The 18007-nt window shown below is 67.0% G+C and overlaps 11 protein-coding genes across 11 annotated transcripts; 4 read left to right on the top strand and 7 right to left on the bottom strand.

The window, feature by feature from the left end:
- Positions 1-15: 15 nt before the first annotated feature.
- On the bottom strand, positions 16-585 carry MSY001_1930 (uncharacterized protein; the record flags this gene model as incomplete). The annotated part of the gene is made up of 1 exon (XM_018883758.1): positions 16-585. One exon carries the CDS (start codon positions 583-585, stop codon positions 16-18), a length of 570 nt encoding a protein of 189 aa, XP_018740486.1.
- A 53-nt stretch (positions 586-638) lies between these two features.
- Positions 639-3857, bottom strand: MSY001_1929 (uncharacterized protein; the record flags this gene model as incomplete). The annotated part of the gene is made up of 1 exon (XM_018883757.1): positions 639-3857. The coding sequence occupies one exon, from the start codon at positions 3855-3857 to the stop codon at positions 639-641; it is 3219 nt and encodes a 1072-aa protein (XP_018740485.1).
- A 720-nt stretch (positions 3858-4577) lies between these two features.
- Positions 4578-4942, bottom strand: MSY001_1928 (uncharacterized protein; the record flags this gene model as incomplete). Its single annotated transcript, XM_018883756.1, has 2 exons — positions 4578-4831; positions 4855-4942. The coding sequence occupies 2 exons, from the start codon at positions 4940-4942 to the stop codon at positions 4578-4580; spliced, it is 342 nt and encodes a 113-aa protein (XP_018740484.1).
- A 317-nt stretch (positions 4943-5259) lies between these two features.
- MSY001_1927 (uncharacterized protein) lies at positions 5260-6581 on the bottom strand (the record flags this gene model as incomplete). Its single annotated transcript, XM_018883755.1, has 2 exons — positions 5260-6429; positions 6453-6581. The coding sequence occupies 2 exons, from the start codon at positions 6579-6581 to the stop codon at positions 5260-5262; spliced, it is 1299 nt and encodes a 432-aa protein (XP_018740483.1).
- Positions 6582-6771: 190 nt separating this feature from the next.
- MSY001_1926 (uncharacterized protein) lies at positions 6772-8599 on the top strand (the record flags this gene model as incomplete). The annotated part of the gene is made up of 2 exons (XM_018883754.1): positions 6772-8465; positions 8494-8599. The coding sequence occupies 2 exons, from the start codon at positions 6772-6774 to the stop codon at positions 8597-8599; spliced, it is 1800 nt and encodes a 599-aa protein (XP_018740482.1).
- Positions 8600-8847: 248 nt separating this feature from the next.
- Positions 8848-9580, bottom strand: MSY001_1924 (uncharacterized protein; the record flags this gene model as incomplete). Its single annotated transcript, XM_018883752.1, has 2 exons — positions 8848-8908; positions 8949-9580. 2 exons carry the CDS (start codon positions 9578-9580, stop codon positions 8848-8850), a joined length of 693 nt encoding a protein of 230 aa, XP_018740480.1.
- Positions 8860-12297, top strand: MSY001_1925 (uncharacterized protein; the record flags this gene model as incomplete). Its single annotated transcript, XM_018883751.1, has 3 exons — positions 8860-8952; positions 9041-9575; positions 9638-12297. 3 exons carry the CDS (start codon positions 8860-8862, stop codon positions 12295-12297), a joined length of 3288 nt encoding a protein of 1095 aa, XP_018740481.1.
- Positions 12298-12331: 34 nt separating this feature from the next.
- On the bottom strand, positions 12332-13599 carry MSY001_1923 (uncharacterized protein; the record flags this gene model as incomplete). Its single annotated transcript, XM_018883750.1, has 2 exons — positions 12332-13348; positions 13372-13599. 2 exons carry the CDS (start codon positions 13597-13599, stop codon positions 12332-12334), a joined length of 1245 nt encoding a protein of 414 aa, XP_018740479.1.
- Positions 13600-13824: 225 nt separating this feature from the next.
- Positions 13825-14332, top strand: MSY001_1922 (uncharacterized protein; the record flags this gene model as incomplete). Its single annotated transcript, XM_018883749.1, has 2 exons — positions 13825-13827; positions 13886-14332. 2 exons carry the CDS (start codon positions 13825-13827, stop codon positions 14330-14332), a joined length of 450 nt encoding a protein of 149 aa, XP_018740478.1.
- Positions 14333-14414: 82 nt separating this feature from the next.
- Positions 14415-16091, bottom strand: CHS4.3 (Activator of Chs3-like protein; the record flags this gene model as incomplete). Its single annotated transcript, XM_018883748.1, has 2 exons — positions 14415-14455; positions 14492-16091. The coding sequence occupies 2 exons, from the start codon at positions 16089-16091 to the stop codon at positions 14415-14417; spliced, it is 1641 nt and encodes a 546-aa protein (XP_018740477.1).
- Positions 16092-16931: 840 nt separating this feature from the next.
- Positions 16932-17995, top strand: MSY001_1920 (uncharacterized protein; the record flags this gene model as incomplete). Its single annotated transcript, XM_018883747.1, has 2 exons — positions 16932-16999; positions 17038-17995. The coding sequence occupies 2 exons, from the start codon at positions 16932-16934 to the stop codon at positions 17993-17995; spliced, it is 1026 nt and encodes a 341-aa protein (XP_018740476.1).
- Between the last annotated feature and the right edge of the window lie 12 nt (positions 17996-18007).

The raw sequence follows: 18007 nt of genomic DNA, 5'->3' as shown, positions 1-18007 counted from the left end.
TATGTACATGACACCTCAAGCTTCTGCGCCACGCAGCGCCGACGTCGCTAGGCAGCCGTGGACGACGCCGAGGAGGTGCTTGTTCTCAAGGGCCGCCGCGACGCGCTCCTTGTCGTTGAGCTGCTTGTTGATCGCGCCCTCCGACTGGTGCGTGCCGGGCCGGATCGTCACATCGACCTTGTAGCGCGGCGGCAGTGCACGCATGAGGCGCACACGCAGCGACAGGCCAATCAGGGTGGCCATGCTGCAGTGGGGAATCGTCGGCGTAAAGGCCAGGTGCACCGTAGGCGCGCGGCGCGCGGCCGCATCGCCCTCGTCGACAGTGATGTGCGCCTCATTGACGACGGCCAGCTGCTCGAGTGTGAGGGGATGCTCGGGATCCGTGATGGAGCGCACGAGGTCGAAGACCTCGCGTGCATCGAGAGCCTCGGGCGCCTCGTCGTCGGCCTCTTCGTCCTGCGCAAAGAGCGAGTGCGACGGCGCAAGCGGCTCATGCCGCCACCACGCCTCGTCGGCGGCCATGTGGTCGGCCATGCGTGGGCCCTGCGCCCGCGTCGCATGTACCACGGGGTTGGCGTTGTCCATCGTCGTGGCCGGCGGTGGCGTGGCTGGGTGGAGGGCAGGTCTTCTACGGGCTATCAGCGCGCCGAAGGCGCCGCCACATCGTGGGCGGACGGCAGCCCCCCCTGGCCTAGCTCGGGCGAAAATGAGTGCGTGTTCGTTGGGGAGCCTGGGGGCATATGACTCGAGTCCATCATCGAATTGTTGAGAAAGGCATCCATGAGATCCTGCTGGCCGGCCCAGGAGACCGTGCTGGACAGGCCCCAGCGCCCACCTGCATCGCCCATGTCCAGGCTGGAGGGCATCGAGTCAGTGAATGGAGAAAGCGACGACGTGATTGGCACCGTCGACGGCTCGACCAGGTCAGGGTCCTGCTCGTTCAGAATGCTCATCGAGTGGGAGCGCTGCGGCAGCACACTTGTGCCGGTCGACGGCATGAGGCCCAGCCCATGGGGGGCCAGCAGGTCCGCCGCCATCATCCCTGGGGAGAGCGTCGACATGCCCGGCGCCGCGCCCCCCGACGGGTACAGATCTGCACCGAGACGCAGGCCATGGTGCCATGGCTCGGACGGCGCCATAAAGTGTGAGGTCGGCTTGAGCGGCGACGGCGGCTTGTCCTGCCCCGGCAGGGACACGGACTCGTGCGCCTCCTCAGGGTGCGCCGACGGTCTCGTGCCGGGGCTCACGCCCTGCTCCTCCGCCTTGGCAGAGCCACCCGACGCGAGCGGCGACGGCTGCGTGCGAATGAGCGTCGGCATGGGGGGCGGCGTCGCCGAGGGCCGCATGAGGTGGTCGTCTGGCACCGCGAGATGCGCCGTGGGTGCGGGGTCGTCCACAGCACGCGTGCTCGTAGCCGGCATCGACATGGTGCGCCCCATCGTCTCGGCTTCACGGGACGGCACACCGAGGCCCATGTCCGTGGCCGATGCCGCCGGCTTCGGCTGCAGCTGCAGGCCCAACATGCCCTTATCGCCCGCGCTGGACCGCGCGGCACTGCCGAGTGTGGGGCTCGCGGGCGTTTGGGGCACACTGGGAGGCGCCGTGCGGTGCGGCGTCTGGAGCGCGGGGGCACTTTTTGCCGCGCCCGCCGGCAGCGGGGGGCCCAACACCGAGACGCGCGGCGTGCCCGGCTCCCGGGTCGCTGACTCGACGCACTCAAACTCCCAGGCGAGCACGCCGACGACGTCGCCCAAGCGACTGCCTGGGCTCACGCTCTGGTCCGACGGGGTGGGCGACGAGGGCTGCGGGCCATGCGGCGTGTCCTTGTGAAGCACGACAAACTCCTGCACAAACGCAACGCCGGCCACAGCCATGCCGACCGACGCCCGTTCGCTGGGCTCTTTGCAGTACGAGATGTCGGCTGGGGCGCCCGCGCCCTGGAAGACGCGCTGCGAGTGATTGCGGCTCAAAAAGTCCGCCCAAAAGTCAGCGGCAAAAGGTACTTGGTACGCCCACGCATAGCGTGCATCGCTGGGCGCAGGCGAGCGCGGCAGTGACGCAGCCTCGTCGCTTGACGAGGCGCGCACCGAGTCGGAGCGCCCACGCGCGAGCGGCCGCGGCGCCTCAAGGCGCTCCACGAGCGTGAGTACACACTTGCCGTGCGAGTATATCGACAGGACCATCGAGAGCGACGTATTTTGGGTGCTGCCCATCGACAGAGCGACGCCGAGGCGGTCGTACAAAGGCGCCGACGGCTCAGCGCGGGGGAGTGTGAGAGGAACATGCACATGTACAAAAGGACAGGACATTTGGCGGTGCATCTCGGCCAGGTGGGGGAAGCGGAAGGACGTCGCAGTGGGACCGTTACTCGGGAGCACAGGCACCTCACTGCCTGTCTGCAGAATTTTCGACATGGCGAGCGTATCCAAGCTGGTGTAGTGGTGGCAGTCGTCCGACTTGCTCGAGTGCGCCCAGAGGGAGAAGGCCGTGGGCATAAACGTCGGCAGTGGGTCCAGCTCGTGCAGCGGAACCAGCCGCGCGGGCGACGTCTGCCGCACACCCGTGGGCGGCAGACCGCGTGCGGCCGGATTGGGCGATGGCGACGACGAGACGTGCATGTTGTCGAGCGCTTTGGAGATGAGGCCTGTCGCCGGTGACTGTGCGGGCGAGTGGCTCGCCGGCAGAGGACTGCCGACCGCTGGGCTGAGCGACGTGCTCGTCGAGAGCATCGGGGAGGGAAGCACATCGGACGACGAGGGCGTCAGCGAGAAGCCGAGGAGGCCCATGCTGTACTCGGCAAGCGTGTGCGCATACATCATCCCTCCCGCCGGCGTGTAGTAGTCCTCCTCACTCGTCGGCTCGGCAATGAGCTGCTGGAACTCCAGGTCGCCGCGCTTGACGTTCTTGAGCACCTGGATGTGGCTCGACACCTGCTTGCGCGAGCGCATCTTGCCCGTCTTGCGCTCAATGTAGTCGGCAATCAGCTCGTTGCGCCCACACGGCTTGCCATGCACAAGCACCTTGCGCCGGCCCAGCTTGGGTATGAGCCGCAGTGCCTCCCAAAAGGCCACTTCGACGTCGTCGGGCCAGACATCTGTCGTCGACTGGCGCGTGCTGCGCTCGCGCGAGGCGCGAGGCTGCGGCGAGCTGTACTGGCGCTGCATCATCAGCGGCGCCGATATCGGAGGGCCCATGTGCGGCGACGCTGTCGGCGGCGACGACAGGCCTGGCGTCCCATGGAAGAGGCCCATCGGGTCGCGCGTCGGCCAGGGCGCGCTGACGCCGCCGTAGCTGTTGGCGCGGCGCATCACAGGACTCTCATGGTACGACGGACCCGGCAGGCTGCTCGGCGAGGTCCCGCTCGCCGACGCAGTGCGCAACGCAGTGCGGTGGGCCAGCGGCGACAGGTTGGCGCCGAGCGGCTGGCTCTGGAGCGCCATGTCCGCGCTGGAGGACGGCGACGGCGACTCTGGCACGTTGAACGAGAGCATAGAGGGCGGGAAGTACATGGAGCCGTTTAGGCCAGCTGCCTGAGGCATCATCATGCCGTAGGGCGAGCTGCTCGGCTCAGGGCGGACCGGCGACGAGAACGAAGGCGGCGACATGCGCCGCCGCTTGCCGTCGGTCGAGAGAGGCGGCGCCTGCATCGTCACAGGCATAGGCGAGTTCACGGGCCCTGCGATCGTGCCGAGAGGGAGGTGCCGCAGCTGGGTCGGCGAGAGCGCGGCGGCGCCATCGACGCCCGCCTCGCTCACACTGTGGGTCATAGGGGATGAGAAGTGGCCATCGAGTTCCAGACCCGACGGAGGGAAGCCTGCGCCCATGGGCGGGATGCCCATATAGGCACCGGACGCCATGGCGTTCCGCGGCCCCGACGGTGAGACCGGCTGGGTGGTAGGGAAATAAAACATGCCCGATCGTCCCGAGCCCACGTCGTACGGGACTAGCTAAAGAGGACGACGGCGTGCACTGGATGGATGCAGAGGACCTCTGGTGCCCGTCGCAGGATGTGCACCTTGCGTTCCACCAAGGTTTCGTGGCAACGCGACAGCCCTGGCAGCAAGGGAGATACTCGCACTACTCCCTGCAATGAATCCACGCGGATCGGGGTGGGCCAGCTTCTTCGTCAGACGCGTCGCGATGACGCCCCGCGCGGACGACTATGGACCTGCATGATTGGCCCTGCCCGAGTAGCGTGATGCCCTTTGGCCAACCCCGCCGCAAGGGGGGGCCCGTGCTGAGTCAGCACAGTAGGTGCACCCCGCCCGGCCGCTATCGCGCTACCGGGACGAGCACAGGCGCAGAATCTCTGCACGCTGATGCTGGACGAGGCGCGTCGTCTGCTTGGTTAGTCGACCTACGCACTTGGTTCACGGTGTTGCTCCACGCCTATATGTCAGTGTCGTCGTGCGTACCTCGACCTGCCAGGCGGCCGCGCGGATGCGCGCGCGATCCTCCATAGAGTCAAACTTCCACAGGTGGAACACTTGATGCAGCTCGCCAAGGCGCGAAAACCATGCGCCGAGCGGCTCTGTAAAGGGGCGGCGCGCCTCGAGACCCTGGCGCCTAATGTTGGTTCACCGTACGTACCAGATGCGCTCCCACTCCAGCAAGTGCCCCGGCTGCAGCTGGTAGGTGCGCAGCTCATAGACGCCGTCGCCCAAGTCCCAATCGGTGTTCTGCCAGAATGTAAAGGCCTGCGTCAGCCAGTTGCGGCGGTGCTGCAGCATGGGTGCGATGTGCTCATGGTGCTCGATCAGCAGGGGATCCGAGCGAAATTCCCGTGAAACCTTGTCAAAGCCTTCGTAGCCCGCGTAGCGCCAGACGTGGTCTGCATGAGTCGATGCCACGTACAAAAGTGGCCCATGTCGCCGACCACGACTTCCCAGCTACCCATGTGCTCCGCGGCACTGCCATACTTGACGGCCACTTGGTGCGCCATGCTCTCCCTGCGGTCAGCCGCCGATACATACATCGCCTGCGTGTACGGCGCCACATGCTCCGGCTTGACAGCCACGCCTGCATAAGCTCGCAGTACGTACGCTGAAGCTCATACACATAGTTGTCCGTGCCAGGCTTGTGCGACAACGCCTCGGCCCCTCCTTCGCCATGCAGGAGCGTCTGGCGTCAGTGCACAAGACTCACTTGAAACAGATTTCCATTCGTGCGCGGCGCACACGTATGCAGACGCGCAGCATGCAGACCTACTTGCCGGCGCCACATGGTGGGGGAAACTGTCCCGTGCGCCGGGGACCTCCACTAATGGGTATCGAGCTCGACCGACTCTAGCAGGAAGACCTGCGCATCGTCGTCGGCGCTGCGCTCCGGAAAGAGCAGGATTGTGTAGCCATTTTCGCCCGAGCGCAAAATACCATGCTCCGTCTCGCCAGCGCGAATGTGCCCCTTGCGCCGCACTTTCCGCGCGCGCGTAGCCGCCGTGCGCCCGTCGTCCGGCGGCCCGGCGCCGGTGAGCGTGCCACTGCCCAGCGGCAGCGCATGCCCAGGGTACTTGGACTGCCATGCAATCGGGGTATCCGCGAATCCGCCCACGCTGAGAGCCGCGATGCTGCGGTGCGCCTCCACCCAGTCCCAGGCGATCTGTAGGCACTGCGCTACAAGCGCGGGCGGCAGCCATCCCATCACACGCAGGTGCAGGCACGCGCTGGGCGTGCTGGCGGGGGGGGGATCGTACAAGCACACATAGGGCTCGCACCTGTCGAACGCGCGCAGGCGCGGCGACGGCAGAGCCATGAGCCCGGCCCACTCCAGCCACAGGCCCACGTCGCTGCGGCTGGGTGCACTCGGGCGGCGTGGCGCCCATACGTCCTCGTGCATGCGCACCACCGTATCCGGCTGCACGAAACGCACGTTTGTCGGATCAACGAGCGCCTCGGAGAATGTGATAGGAGCCCACGCACGCGCTGAGGGCGCGTCGAACGGCGCGGGCGGAGTCCATGCGAACAGGCAGGGCCAGGATGCGCGCCCCCGAGCCTTGTCCCACGCCGCGAGGCACTGCCGTGCGCGTTCGTAGCCGCGCTTACCCGGCACAAACGATGGATCAGAAAGAGGCAGCTGGATCATGTAACGCGATACAGGCCCGCTTCGCCGATCGCCCATGCGGCCGGACGCGCCATGTGCGAAGCGGCATGGGCGGCCCACGAGGCCCAGCTGCTGGTACGTGTCCTTGCACACCGACAGTATGAGCATTCCCTGGCCATCGACGCACAGGGTATCGTCGGAGTCGAGGCGGGTCATGCTTAGGGCGTACAGTGAGCCTGTAAGGATGTACTGGGCCACAAACGACGGCTCGAGAAACAGCGTGGCGGGGACGTGCGCGAGGCACGGCCCTGGACCGGCTGCGTGGATGGTGTTCTCCAGCGCGGCTTGAAGGGGTCTCACGTCTGCGGTGGCCGGCACGACTAGATTCAGCTTTCGTTAGGATGTGCACGTACGGTATGGTTAAATGGGTGCGAGAGGACCGCCGTCTGGAGCTCTGAGCGCGTGTGTGGCCCCCATGAGAAAGAGGCACTGCGTAGGCGCCCCGGCCCGCCTGGCGCCCCGCGTTCGCGGTCAGCCCGCATGGCGCCCCGGCGGCGCTTGTGCGTGCTATGCCGCGCCATGAGGCAAGGCACCGCACGAGCCTTCGTCGCACGAACAAAAGCCACGTGTGCTGACATAAGTCGTATGCGTGCCGGCAGGGCCTCCACGAGCGACGACAGGCGGCGTATTTCCGTAGCACCACGAAAAAGCCCGCCCTCTGTCGGAGCCGCCATGTCGCTGTTCAAGAAAGCCCAGTCGGCCGTGGCGCACAATTCGAAGATCCCGCAGCTGGGGAATAGTGACCTGAAGTCCCTGCAGGATCTTATTCACACAGAAAAGGCGTATGTCGCCTCTAACGCCAAGATGGCTGTCGAGACCCAAAACACGGCTGACGCGCTGCGTGTTTGGGCGAGTGGCGAGGGTGACGACCTGGAAGACGTGTTGCCGAAGGTGGCGTTTTTGTATGAGCACCTGAGCCGCGCCGAGACACGCTACAACTACTATGTGTCGACGATGCGCTTGCACCTCAAGTCGATCCGCTCGCGCGAGGAGAAGTATGCGGAGCTGAAGAACCGCCGCCGCTCGCTCCTGAGTAAAATTGAAGGTATGGAGCGTAAGCTAGCCAAGATGGGCCCTGAGAACAAGGACCTCGCCAAGGTGACGAGCAGCCTGCGCGAGCTGCGCAGCGACATGGAGGTGCTCAACAACGAAATGGCGCACGAGGAAGCGGCGCTCGGTGACTACAAGCGGCATACCATCGCCGAGGCCCTGGGGCTCAAAAGCGGTGGACTCATGGAGCTTGCCGAGAAGACGATCGTGATTGCAGAGTCGTGCCGCCTGCTTGTCGAGGAGATTCCGCTGCAGCCGACCATGCCCGGCACGCAGCGCGCGCCGTACCGCAACGAGGCGCGCACGAACCGCCTGCTGCAGGAAGCAGTGCGCCAGCTCGAATCGATCCACTTTGAGCCGCGCGAGTCGCAGCTGAATGTGGACCGCGCGCAGGCGTCGCCCGTGTCGCCGATGGCGGCGCAGCCGCGCCACGACGGACTGGACACGGGCGCAGGCCCTGACATGAGCCAAACCATGCTCAGCACCCACCCCACGGTGCCAAGCGCGACGCCAGGGTTACCCGCGCATGGCATGCAGCCCCTGGACGACCGCGAGCAGGGCAGCCAGGGATGGGTCGCGCCGGAAATGCCGCCTGCGGACACGGTCTCGCCTCCCCCGGGCCTGCCGACCGTACACGAGAGCCAGCACGACGCATACGAATGGGAGGAGCCGTCGCGGCGCTACACAAATGTGGCGTCGGCGCCTTCACAGCCGGACCTGTACCAGTATGTGCCGGATGCCACCTCGAACGCAGTGAACGATGTGATCCCGTCGTTCCCGCCCGTGCCGCCATCGGCGCCCGATGTGCCGGTCGACGACACCACGGAAGACCGCGCGTACTTTGAGGGTATCGGCAGCACCAAGGCGCTGCAGGAGGCTGCTGCACGAGGCGGTGGCTTCCCGACCATGGACACGTACCGCCACAGCCAGCCTGAGGTGTCGGGCCTGTATATGCCCGAGGCGTCGCAGGTCCGTGCGCTGTCGCCGTCGGGGCTGCGCCCTGTCGGTGCCGGTGTGCCGCGGTCGCCCTCGGACACACCTGCGCCGCCGCCGCCGCCGCCGCATGCTATGGCACCTGAGTATGGCATGCCCATGTCCCAGTCTATGCCTCCATCCATCCCTCCGCCGTCTATGTCTCAGTCGCACATGTTCCCGCCGCCGATGCCTCCTTCGCACATGCCCCAGCCGCCGATGCCTCCTTCGCATATGCCCCAGCCGCCGATGCCTCCTTCGCATATGCCCCAGCCGCCGATGTCTCATTCGCATATGCCGCCGCCGCCCCAGTCCTACACGCCATCGTACGGAGCGGCCCCGCCGTATGCGCCTGGGCCTCCAGGTCCGCAGATGGATGCACCGCTCGGCTATGGGTCCGTCGACGCACCGGCAGCGGGGCCTGCGATGCTCGCGCCGCCCACAGTGTCCGCGCCTCCGGAGCCAAGTGTCCTTGTGACTGCGCCGCCCCCTGCCTCAACAGAGAGCAGTATGCCGAGCGCGCTGCCATCCTACCTGGCATCGGAGGCACCCCCTGTGGACAGCGCGCGGCCACAGCCTGCGATGTCATCGAGTGGCTACATGCCCTACATGCCGACAGCCAACACTCTTCCCTAATTCGCTGGAATCGCTACTGCCTCCTGTACCATAGGGCTACGAGAGCCACACTAGTGCATCCCACCAGGAAACTCGTCATGTCGCGCCAGGTCACCGGGGCCCATGCGCGCCAGCGCCGTGGAGCGCGAGGCACCGTGCGTGTGGGCCAAGCCTCGCGGACCCAGCGCTCCGCCGTCGGCTCGTCCAAGCACGCGAGTGCGTCAATTGGAACGGCATCACACACACGCGACATCCACGCCATGCGCTCGGACGCCAGACCCGGCTCCGGTGCGTACGCTCGCAGCTTGGCGCGCAGAAGGCCGACACGCAAGATGGCCTCGCCAGCGCACGCGGGGATCGCCGCCTCGATCCGCTGCCGCAGGATGCGTGCGAGGCGCGGCCCGCGCCCATTCGTCGAGACCATCACCTGCAGGGGCCCACGGCGAATCATGGACCCAAAGTAAAAGTCGCACTCGTCCGGCACGTCCGCCACATTCACAGGGATGCGACGCGCGCGGCTCCATTCGCACACCTCACGGCTGCGCGCGGCGTCGTCAATGGCGGTAAGGATCATATCGTAGTCTTGCCCCGCAGCACGCACGAGCTGCGTCGGATCGCGGTACACGTCGTCGACGTAGGCATGGATCGTGCCGTCGTCGACCCACGCACGCACATCAGGGTGCAGCCCGTCGGCAGGCGCGAGGACGGTGATGTGTGCGCCCGCCGCGGCAAGATGCACAACGCGGCTGGCCGCGACCTCGCCGCCGCCAACGAGCAGGACACACCGGTCGCGCAGCTGCCACACGATGGGCAGCCCACCGCGCCCCTCCGGCACAGGCGTCATGGCAGAACCTCCACCACCCCCCATCGACCATGGGCGATGCATGGCCGGCCTGCATAGGCACCGCCGCCACATGGGAGCAGGTCGTGGATGCCGTCCTGCCGCCCCTGCGCCTCGTGGGCGCGCTGCCTGCAGCCTATGAGGCGTCGACGCGCGACGCGCCCGGACCTTGCGGCACGGTGCCGGCGTGGTGGGGCGCGTGCCAGCACAGCCTGCTGACGACGCTGTGCGTGACGTGGGCCGGCGCGCTCCAGCAGCACGACCTGTACGACGCGGTGCTGCGTGGGTGGCTCGTGCCGGACGGTGAGACGCTGGCCGTCGCGCAGGTATGGACGCACACGCTCGCTACGTGCGCGGCACTGCTCACGACGCGCGCCGAGTGCCACCCCGCCACGCTCGAGGCGCTTACGTGGGTCCTCGAGCGCCTGGACGCCACACGCATGCTTGGCCATGCCCTCGAGGCGTGCGGCGCCGAGCCGCACGCGGCGCGGCGCGACCTGCGCTGGGCCGAGGCGGCCGCGCAGATGAGCGCCCTGCCGACACGCGTCGCGAACGTGTATGGCCCGCGGCCGTCGGCCGGCGCGATGCTCGATGCCTATGCGGCATGGCCCGCATCACTGGCACAGGCGATGGCCCAGCGCATGAGCACGGACGCGGCCGGGCGCCTGGCCGTGCTGCTTGCGCGGCTCGCGCGCGCAGGCCACGTCACGCCTGCCTTTTGGCAGGCAGCTGCGCCCCACGTCCACGACGAGGCGGCGTGGGCGCTCGTGTGGGAGGCGTGTGAGGAGCGCGTGCGCGAGACGGTGCTGCAGGCGCTCCTTGCCCTATGGCAGGCGCGCATCGAGCGCACGCCATTCGCGCGCCCGGTCGCCAAGGACGAGCGCGCGCCGGGCACGGAGGGCCGCGCGTTTCTCACGCGCGAGGCGATGCAGTATGCGTACAGCGCGTACCGCATGCTGGCCATCGTGGCCGGCGCAGCCGAGGCGCCGCGCTGGTCGTGGGCGCGGCTGAGTGGCGCGCAGGCTGCCACGCACGGGCCACTGCTGTGCATCGCGCTAGCCGCCTGGGCCATGGACCGGGATCCCATCGAGTCGCTCGCGGCGCTCCTGCGTGCATGGAGCGATCCGCGGCGCATCGCGCGCGCGTCGCTGACGCAGGCCGAGGACGTCACGACGCTCGTGCTCGTGGCACTCAAGTGTGTGGTGCCCGCGCCCGAGGCGATTCGGGCGCATGCGACGTCGGCGTCCGTGCTGCGTGGTGTGTCTGCGCACATGGAGCACAGCGATCCGGCCGTCCGGCGACTCGGCATGCTCGTTGCCGAGGTGCTGAGTGCTTCGAGCGGCGTCGAGCGCCCGCTCCGCTTCCCGGAGGCCGTCTGGGACGGGCGCGGCGACGGGCGCGAGACGTGCCGCGTGCTGCGTGCGCTGTTCGACCGCGCCGGACCGCTCTGGCCGTCGACGGAGCCCGTCGCATGGCCCGCCGAGCCGGCCGCCCCGCCGCGCCCTGCGAGCGACCGCGCCCCTCGGCCGTCCGCGCCTGTGACCGTGTCGCTGCCGCGGCGCGTGCCTGCGCGGCGCCCGCTCGTTGAGGATGTGTCGGACCGCGCGGCGGCTCCTGTGCCGAGCATGTCCCCGGGCGCGTCGGACGAGAGCAGCGAGGGCGAGCACGACGACGGGGACACCTCTGTGCTGCTCGACGCGGCGCTACGGAAGAAGCCACGGGTGCCTGTGTATATCTACGAGCTGGTGCCGCTCCTGCGTGAGCGCGCATACCGAGCGAACAAGCTCGCACTCAAGCATGCCGAGCCGCTGATCCGGCGCAAGACGGGGTGGGGCGCCGAGATCGCCGAGCATGCCGTCGATGTGGCGATCGCACTTGCGTCCTTGCAGGACAATTACGGGATCCGAGCGCTGGACGAGCGGCGCACGCGCGCGCTGTGCGCCCTGTGTGTGGCAGCGCCGGGCGTGGTGGTGGACTGCCTGTGCGAGCAGGTGTTTTCGCCGCACTATGCGCTCGCGCAGCGGCTGTCCATGTTGCGTGCGATCGCGGATGCCGCGCAGGAGATGGCCGGCCTCACGCCGCTCGAGCCGGCCGTGGCGTCCCTGGGGCTGACCGAGGCGGCTACCGCGCGCGCGCGCGCGGGTGGCGAGGAGCGGCTCGCGCAGCATGGCGTGGATGTGGCGCGGCGGCAGGCGGCGCGTCTGGGGTCCGCGCCTGCGCCCGCCTGGAGTGTCAAGCCGGCGGTGCCGTTCACGGCGGCTGCGAGCGCCTTTGTCTTTCCCCTGCTGCGCCGGTGTGAGGCTGCGCAGCAGCAGGTGTCGCGTACGTATGCGGGCAGCGACGCCATGACGTCGCCGCCGGTCGTCGCGGCCGTGCTGCATACGCTGTGTGTGCTGTGCCAAGCGGGCCGGCACGCGCCGTTCTTTGCGACGCGCATTGTGCCTGATGTGCTGTCGTTTGCCGAGCGGCAGAGTGGGCATCCCGATGCGACGGTGGCGGGGGCGGCGCTGGCGCTCGTGCTCGTGGTCCTGGACGCTGCGAGCGATGCCGAGCGCCTGGTCGCGCAGGCGCAGGCGCCGCTGCTGGTACGTGTACAGAGCGTGGCAGAGGGCTACGTGGCGACGCGACCTGGCGGCGCCCTGGAGCGCAGTGCTGCAGCGGTGGTGCTGCGGATCAGCGAGATGCAGGCGCAGGTACGTCAAGCCCTTCTTGGTCTATAGTGTGCGGACAAGGGTATGGTACAAGGAGGTCAACTCATACGAGGCGGGCGCGCTTGTTCGCGTCCGCGTCGAGGCCGTGCGAGGCGAGCATGTTGCCGTGGTCGAGCGCGCCACTGGCGTCGTGGCCCTGGCCGAGGCCGACGTCGAGGTTCTGCTCGCCGTGCGTCGCGCTGCCGGCGCCGCCCTGGAACGCTGCCTGCGCGCCGAAGCGCTGGTCGCCGTACGCGGCCGGTGCGCCACCGGCCACATGCTTATCGCCAGCGGCGTGGCCCTCGGCCATGCCGAGCTGCGCACGCAGCCGCTCGACCTCGCGACGGCTCTCGTCGAGCGACATGCTCAGGTCGTTCATCGCCTGGTCCATGAGCAGCTTCTCGAGCGTCCACTTCTCAATGTTGCTCGCCTCGTTGTTCTTCAGGTCCTGGATGTACCGCACAGCCGCAATAATGATCGACCCTTTGTTCGTGTTCTTCACATCGCAGCCCGGCACGATCTGCGAGAGCTGCACAATACCGTCGTTGATCGCCGAGCGGCGACGGCGCTCGACCTCCTTGTGGTTGTCCTTGCGCTGGCGGTCGAGCTCGGGGCCTTTGCGCTTGTAGCGCGCGCCGCTCAGGCCATGGTCGCTCACGAACTTGGCGTCCATGCCGGCCTCGGCGCCGAGGCCGTCGCGCCCGCCGAGGTGCGCCTGCGAGCTGGCCGGCAGCTGGCGACCCGCAAGTGTGCCCATGGCCGCGAGCGCAGCGGCCGTGGCGGCAGGGTCGTGCGCGGCCGGCGCGCCCTTCGCCTGCCCAACGTGGCGCGCCTGCGGCAGGTCGTGCTCCATGCCGGGCGGCGGCGGCGCATCGCCGAGGTGGCTCGAGTCGGTCAGGGCGGTGCCCGAGGTGATTTCCTCGTCGCTCGGCACCACAGGTGCATTGGTGCGCTTGAACGACGATGCAAACGACGTCAGCGTCGACGCCGCCTGGCCGAGGCCGGGCGGGAGGTGCGCGAGCGCGTGGGCCGTGTCGTACTGGCCGGAGCCGTATCCGTGCTGGTCGTTGTCGGTGGCGCGCTGCGTAAGTGGCGTAGACGTACGGCTGCAGCGACAATACTCTCGAGCTGCTCCTGGTTCAGCCCCGCGAGGATGGTGCCGACGTCCTTCTCGATGCCGGCGTGGCCCGCGCCGTGGCCACCCGCGTCGGCACGCGTAGCATCGGCCGCGCCGGCGGTGGCGTTGGCGTCGGTGTAGGCCGACGACTGATCCACGTACGCATGCGGCGCGTCGGCAGCGGTGGAAGACCCTGCTCCGTTGGGAGGCGACATACTGATCACAAGCTCGGCGGTGGAGTGACGCGGTGGTTCAGACGCGGTGCGCGTTGCCTCCAAGTCACGGGACACGGAGGTGGGAGGGGTCACGTTTTGGCGGCACCATGGCGTCCAAAACAGGCCCGGCCGAGTGGTTGCCGCAGCAGGGCGCGGCACGTGGCGCCGCCAAAGAAGGCCCGATTTTCTTCGCCGAGCCGCGGCACTTCTTCCGCTCCGCACAACATGGTACGTTGGCTGAAGCTGACCCCAGTCCGACAACGAGGCTGAGAACGTCAACTTCGAGACCGCCCACGCCGGCGCCTCGCTCACCTACCCCCAGCAGTGCTCGGCCCTGCGCAAGAACGGCCACGTCGTGATCAAGGGCCGCCCCTGCAAGATCATCGACATGTCGACCTCGAAGACCGGCAAGCACGGTCACGCCAAGGTCCACCTGGTGGCCACGGACATCTTCACCAACCGGAAGTACGAGGACATTTCGCCCTCGACGCACAACATGGACGTGCCTAACGTCACCCGCCGCGAGTATCAGCTCATCAACATTGACGACGGCTACCTGAACCTCATGTCGAACGACGGCACGTCGAAGGACGACGTGAAGCTGCCTGAGGGCGAGCTTGGTGAGCAGATCACCGCCCAGTTCGAGGAGGGTAAGGACCTCATGATCAACGTCGTCGCCGCCATGAACGAGGAGCACGCCCTCTCGTTCAAGGAGGCGCCCCAGGGCAAGTAAAAGCCATGCACAGCCTGGCAGAAGCACAGCCAGCACCATGTAGTCTTGTGTAGCATGGTCTTGGTATCGCCCTATTAACTAATTACGCAGTCCTTGTCCGACTTGGGTTGGTAGCCCATGTCGCTGAACGTCTGGGGCGTCNCTGCCGCCGCTGCGCACTCGCCTGGGCCATGAGCATCGTGCGGCTGCGCGCCAGGTCGCCCCGCTCATGCGACTCGCCCGACACATTGCGCGCACGTTGGTGCGCAGAGTACAGACGCTCGTCGAGATGCTGCTGGTGCTGCGCACGCGAGACCGCGCTCTGCAGCGATGCCTGCAGCCGCGCCAGCCGATCTTTCGCATCCTGGTTGCCCTGCGCGGCCGCTTGCGTGTACCATTCGCGTGCCGACGCAAGGTTCACGGGCGTGCCAATACCGACCTCATTATAGTAGCCCATCGCAAACTCGGCGGTCGGTAGGTGGTGCCGCGCGGCCCGCTCGGCAAACGTGTACGCGAGATCCTCGTTCTTGTCAAAGCACCCCTCGGCACCACACAGGAACCACTTGCTCAGCGACATGTCGGCCTCCGGCTCGCCGCCCTGGCTTGCGGCACTGTAGTACTGGACACTGAGCAGCGGGTCGAACGGGAACGACAGCTGCGCATGCTCGTAGCACCACCCGCACTTGGACTGGGCCGCTGCCAGGTTCAGGTACGCCGCACGCTCGATGTACTGCCGTGCAAGCGGCGCAAGCGACTCGCGCGTGGGCGCCGGATTGGTGGGATCCGCGAACGCCTCGAGCGGCACCGGCACATGGCTCAGCTCGCCAGCCAGGATCAGGCCATAGATGAAGGCAGGATGCGGCGCATCGACCGTCGCCGCGTCCGCGGCCATCTGCAGGAGCGACATACCCTCCGTGAGGTCCTGCGGAAGCTCCAGCTGGCCCAGTGCCTTGGCGATGCCCATGCGGTACAGGCAGCTGACATCGCCCATCTGCACGCCGCGCCCGTACGCCGTCTTGGCACGCGCAATATCGCCCAGCGTCTCGTAGTCGCGCCCGATACGGAACCAGCTGGGCGCCCAGCCCATCCGCGCCGAGCGCTCAAAGTCGCTGAACGCAGATCGCAGATCCTTGGCCACGTATGCGGGAAAGTGGCCGCCGGCGAGCAGATCGCCTCTCGCGTATAGCGCCTCGGCGCTCGGGGTTGGGTGCGACGCAATCTGTACAATCTGCGCAATCGCCTCCTCGACCCAGCGCGGCACAGGGTCCTCCAGCGGAGCGCCACTAGCCTGCTGCCGCTCGGCCCACTTGAGCAGCTGCACCGACCAGCGCAGCTGATCGACCTCGCTGCCGCTCCGATCTGCGCGGTCTTTCTGGGCCTCGAGAGACTCGATATCTGGGAGAGGTACGCGGATCGTGGGGAGCGTTGCGGAAGTGCGCGGTAGCTCAGTTGGCGCAGGACGCGGGGCCTCGGCAGGCGCGAGTCGTGGGGGGCTCGCTGCAGCGGGCTCGGGCGATGCCACTTGGGCCGAGTTCGTGGCAGGCGACGCGCTGGGCCGCGGTGGCGACCGTGCCGGGGGGCGTGGCGGCGACGCAGCGGATGTAGCTGGCGGAGGGCTCAGCGGCTGGAATGGGTACGACGAATAGCTCGCGTGCAGGTGGTGGCTGGGCCGCAGGGGCTGCTGGCTCGCCGGGCGGCGCAGGCCCGGCTGGCTTGGCATCTGTGGCGACAGGTCTGCAGGGGGGTGGGTTTCAGCCGCGGAGGGAGACGCGTCGCCCATGCTGGACGACGATACATCGCCATACGACGAAGACTTGGGTATGCCTGAGACCATCGCTGGGGGGCGCGGCACCGCGGCCGGCGGTGGGGCCGGAAGTGGATCTTCGTCCGGCGCCGTCATAAACTTGAGGCGTGGTACCGGCTGTGTCCGCGCCATCGGCGCAACCTGGTACGATGGCTCAGGAGTTACGCGCGTCGGCATCGGCGGGTACGCCGAATCGCGGCCAAAGCCGGCCGGCAGGTCCGGCAGGTTCGACATGCAGAGAGGTGTGATGGCGCACGCGCAACAACACTCGAGGCGCTAAGCGCCGATTAGTCACGAGATCGAAATACGCCTAATTTTAAGCTCCGCCCGCGGAGGCCATGCACCTCTCACCAAGGGCGATCCTACTGTTCCCATCGCCTGTCTGTGCCTACAAATGCTCAGCAGCGCGTTGCATCCATCCTATGCGCAGCCAGGTGCCTAGACGGTACGAGAACGCCGATACAACAGACCATCACGAATTGTGAAGGAGCGGCTACGTGCGATACAGCTGCTCTATGTCGCGCCTCTGACCGCGACCGAATCGCCACTAGGACGCACAACTCGACTTGGTCGCTCCTGCGAGCAAGGCGCGAGACGCTCTGCTCGACGGCCTGCGGCGGGATGACCGTTGGTGACCTAAGCACTACGGCGAAATCGGGCCAACCACGGATGGCACGTGATGGCCCGTTGGATGGCACGGTCGCTGCCCCACACTTCGGCTTCGAGACCATGCCGGAGTCAGACGGACCGGTTCACTCTGGTTCGTCCTTGGCGACAAATTCGGCGAAAAGCAATGACATGCGCACAAATCCGCTGATGGATCCGAGTGCGGGCGGTGTCTTGGGGGGCTCGTACCGGCTGACGAAGACGATCGGCGAGGGCGCGTATGGCGTGGTTTAGTGCGTACCGCCTACTGACACAGTTCGGCGATCCATATACCGACATCTACGCGGGTTGCAGTGAAGAGAATTTCGCCGTTTGACCATCAGATGTTCTCGCTGCGTACGCTGCGTGAGATCCGCCTGCTGCGGCACTTCCACCACGAGAACATCATTTCGATCTTGGATATCCTGCCACCTGAATCGTTCGAGACATTCTCGGAGGTGTACCTGGTGCAGGAGCTCATGGAGACAGATATGCACCGCGTGATCCGCACACAGGACCTGTCGAATGACCACTTCCAATACTTTGTGTATCAGATCCTGCGTGGGCTCAAGGCGCTCCACTCGGCCGGCGTGCTGCACCGTGATCTGAAGCCGTCGAATCTGCTACTAAATGCGAATTGCGACCTCAAAATCTGTGACTTTGGGCTAGCGCGCAGTGCAGAGCAGCCGAACGAGGACAGCAAGGCCTTCCTGACCGAGTATGTCGCCACGCGCTGGTACCGGGCGCCGGAGATTATGCTGTCGTTCAAGGAGTACAGCAAGGCCATTGACCTCTGGTCGGTGGGCTGCATTTTTGCCGAAATGCTCACGGGGCGCCCGCTCTTCCCCGGGCGCGACTACCACCACCAGATCTCCCTGATCCTGGATGTGCTGGGCACGCCGTCCCTGGATGATTTCTATGCCATTACATCGTCCCGGTCGCGCGACTATATCCGCTCTCTGCCATTCGCCAAGCGCGCCAACTTTTCCCAGCTGTTTCCCCGCGCCGATCCTCATGCATTGGATCTTCTCGAGAGGCTACTGACCTTCTCGCCCCACAAGCGCATCAGTGCGGAAGAGGCGCTCAGCCACCCGTACTTGGAACCGTATCACGACCCAACTGACGAGCCCACCGCTGAGCCCCTGGATCCTAGCTTCTTTGATGCCGACTTTGCCTCTGAGCCACTCTCTCGCGCGCGCCTGAAAGAACTCATCTACGAAGAGGTGACACGCTAGTGCATGTACATA

The sequence above is a fragment of the Malassezia sympodialis genome, genomic scaffold (assembly GCF_000349305.1).
Source record: "Malassezia sympodialis ATCC 42132 genomic scaffold, msy_sf_9, whole genome shotgun sequence".
Taxonomy (NCBI): Eukaryota; Fungi; Basidiomycota; class Malasseziomycetes; order Malasseziales; family Malasseziaceae; genus Malassezia; species Malassezia sympodialis.
This window is presented reverse-complemented; position numbering and strand designations above follow the sequence as displayed.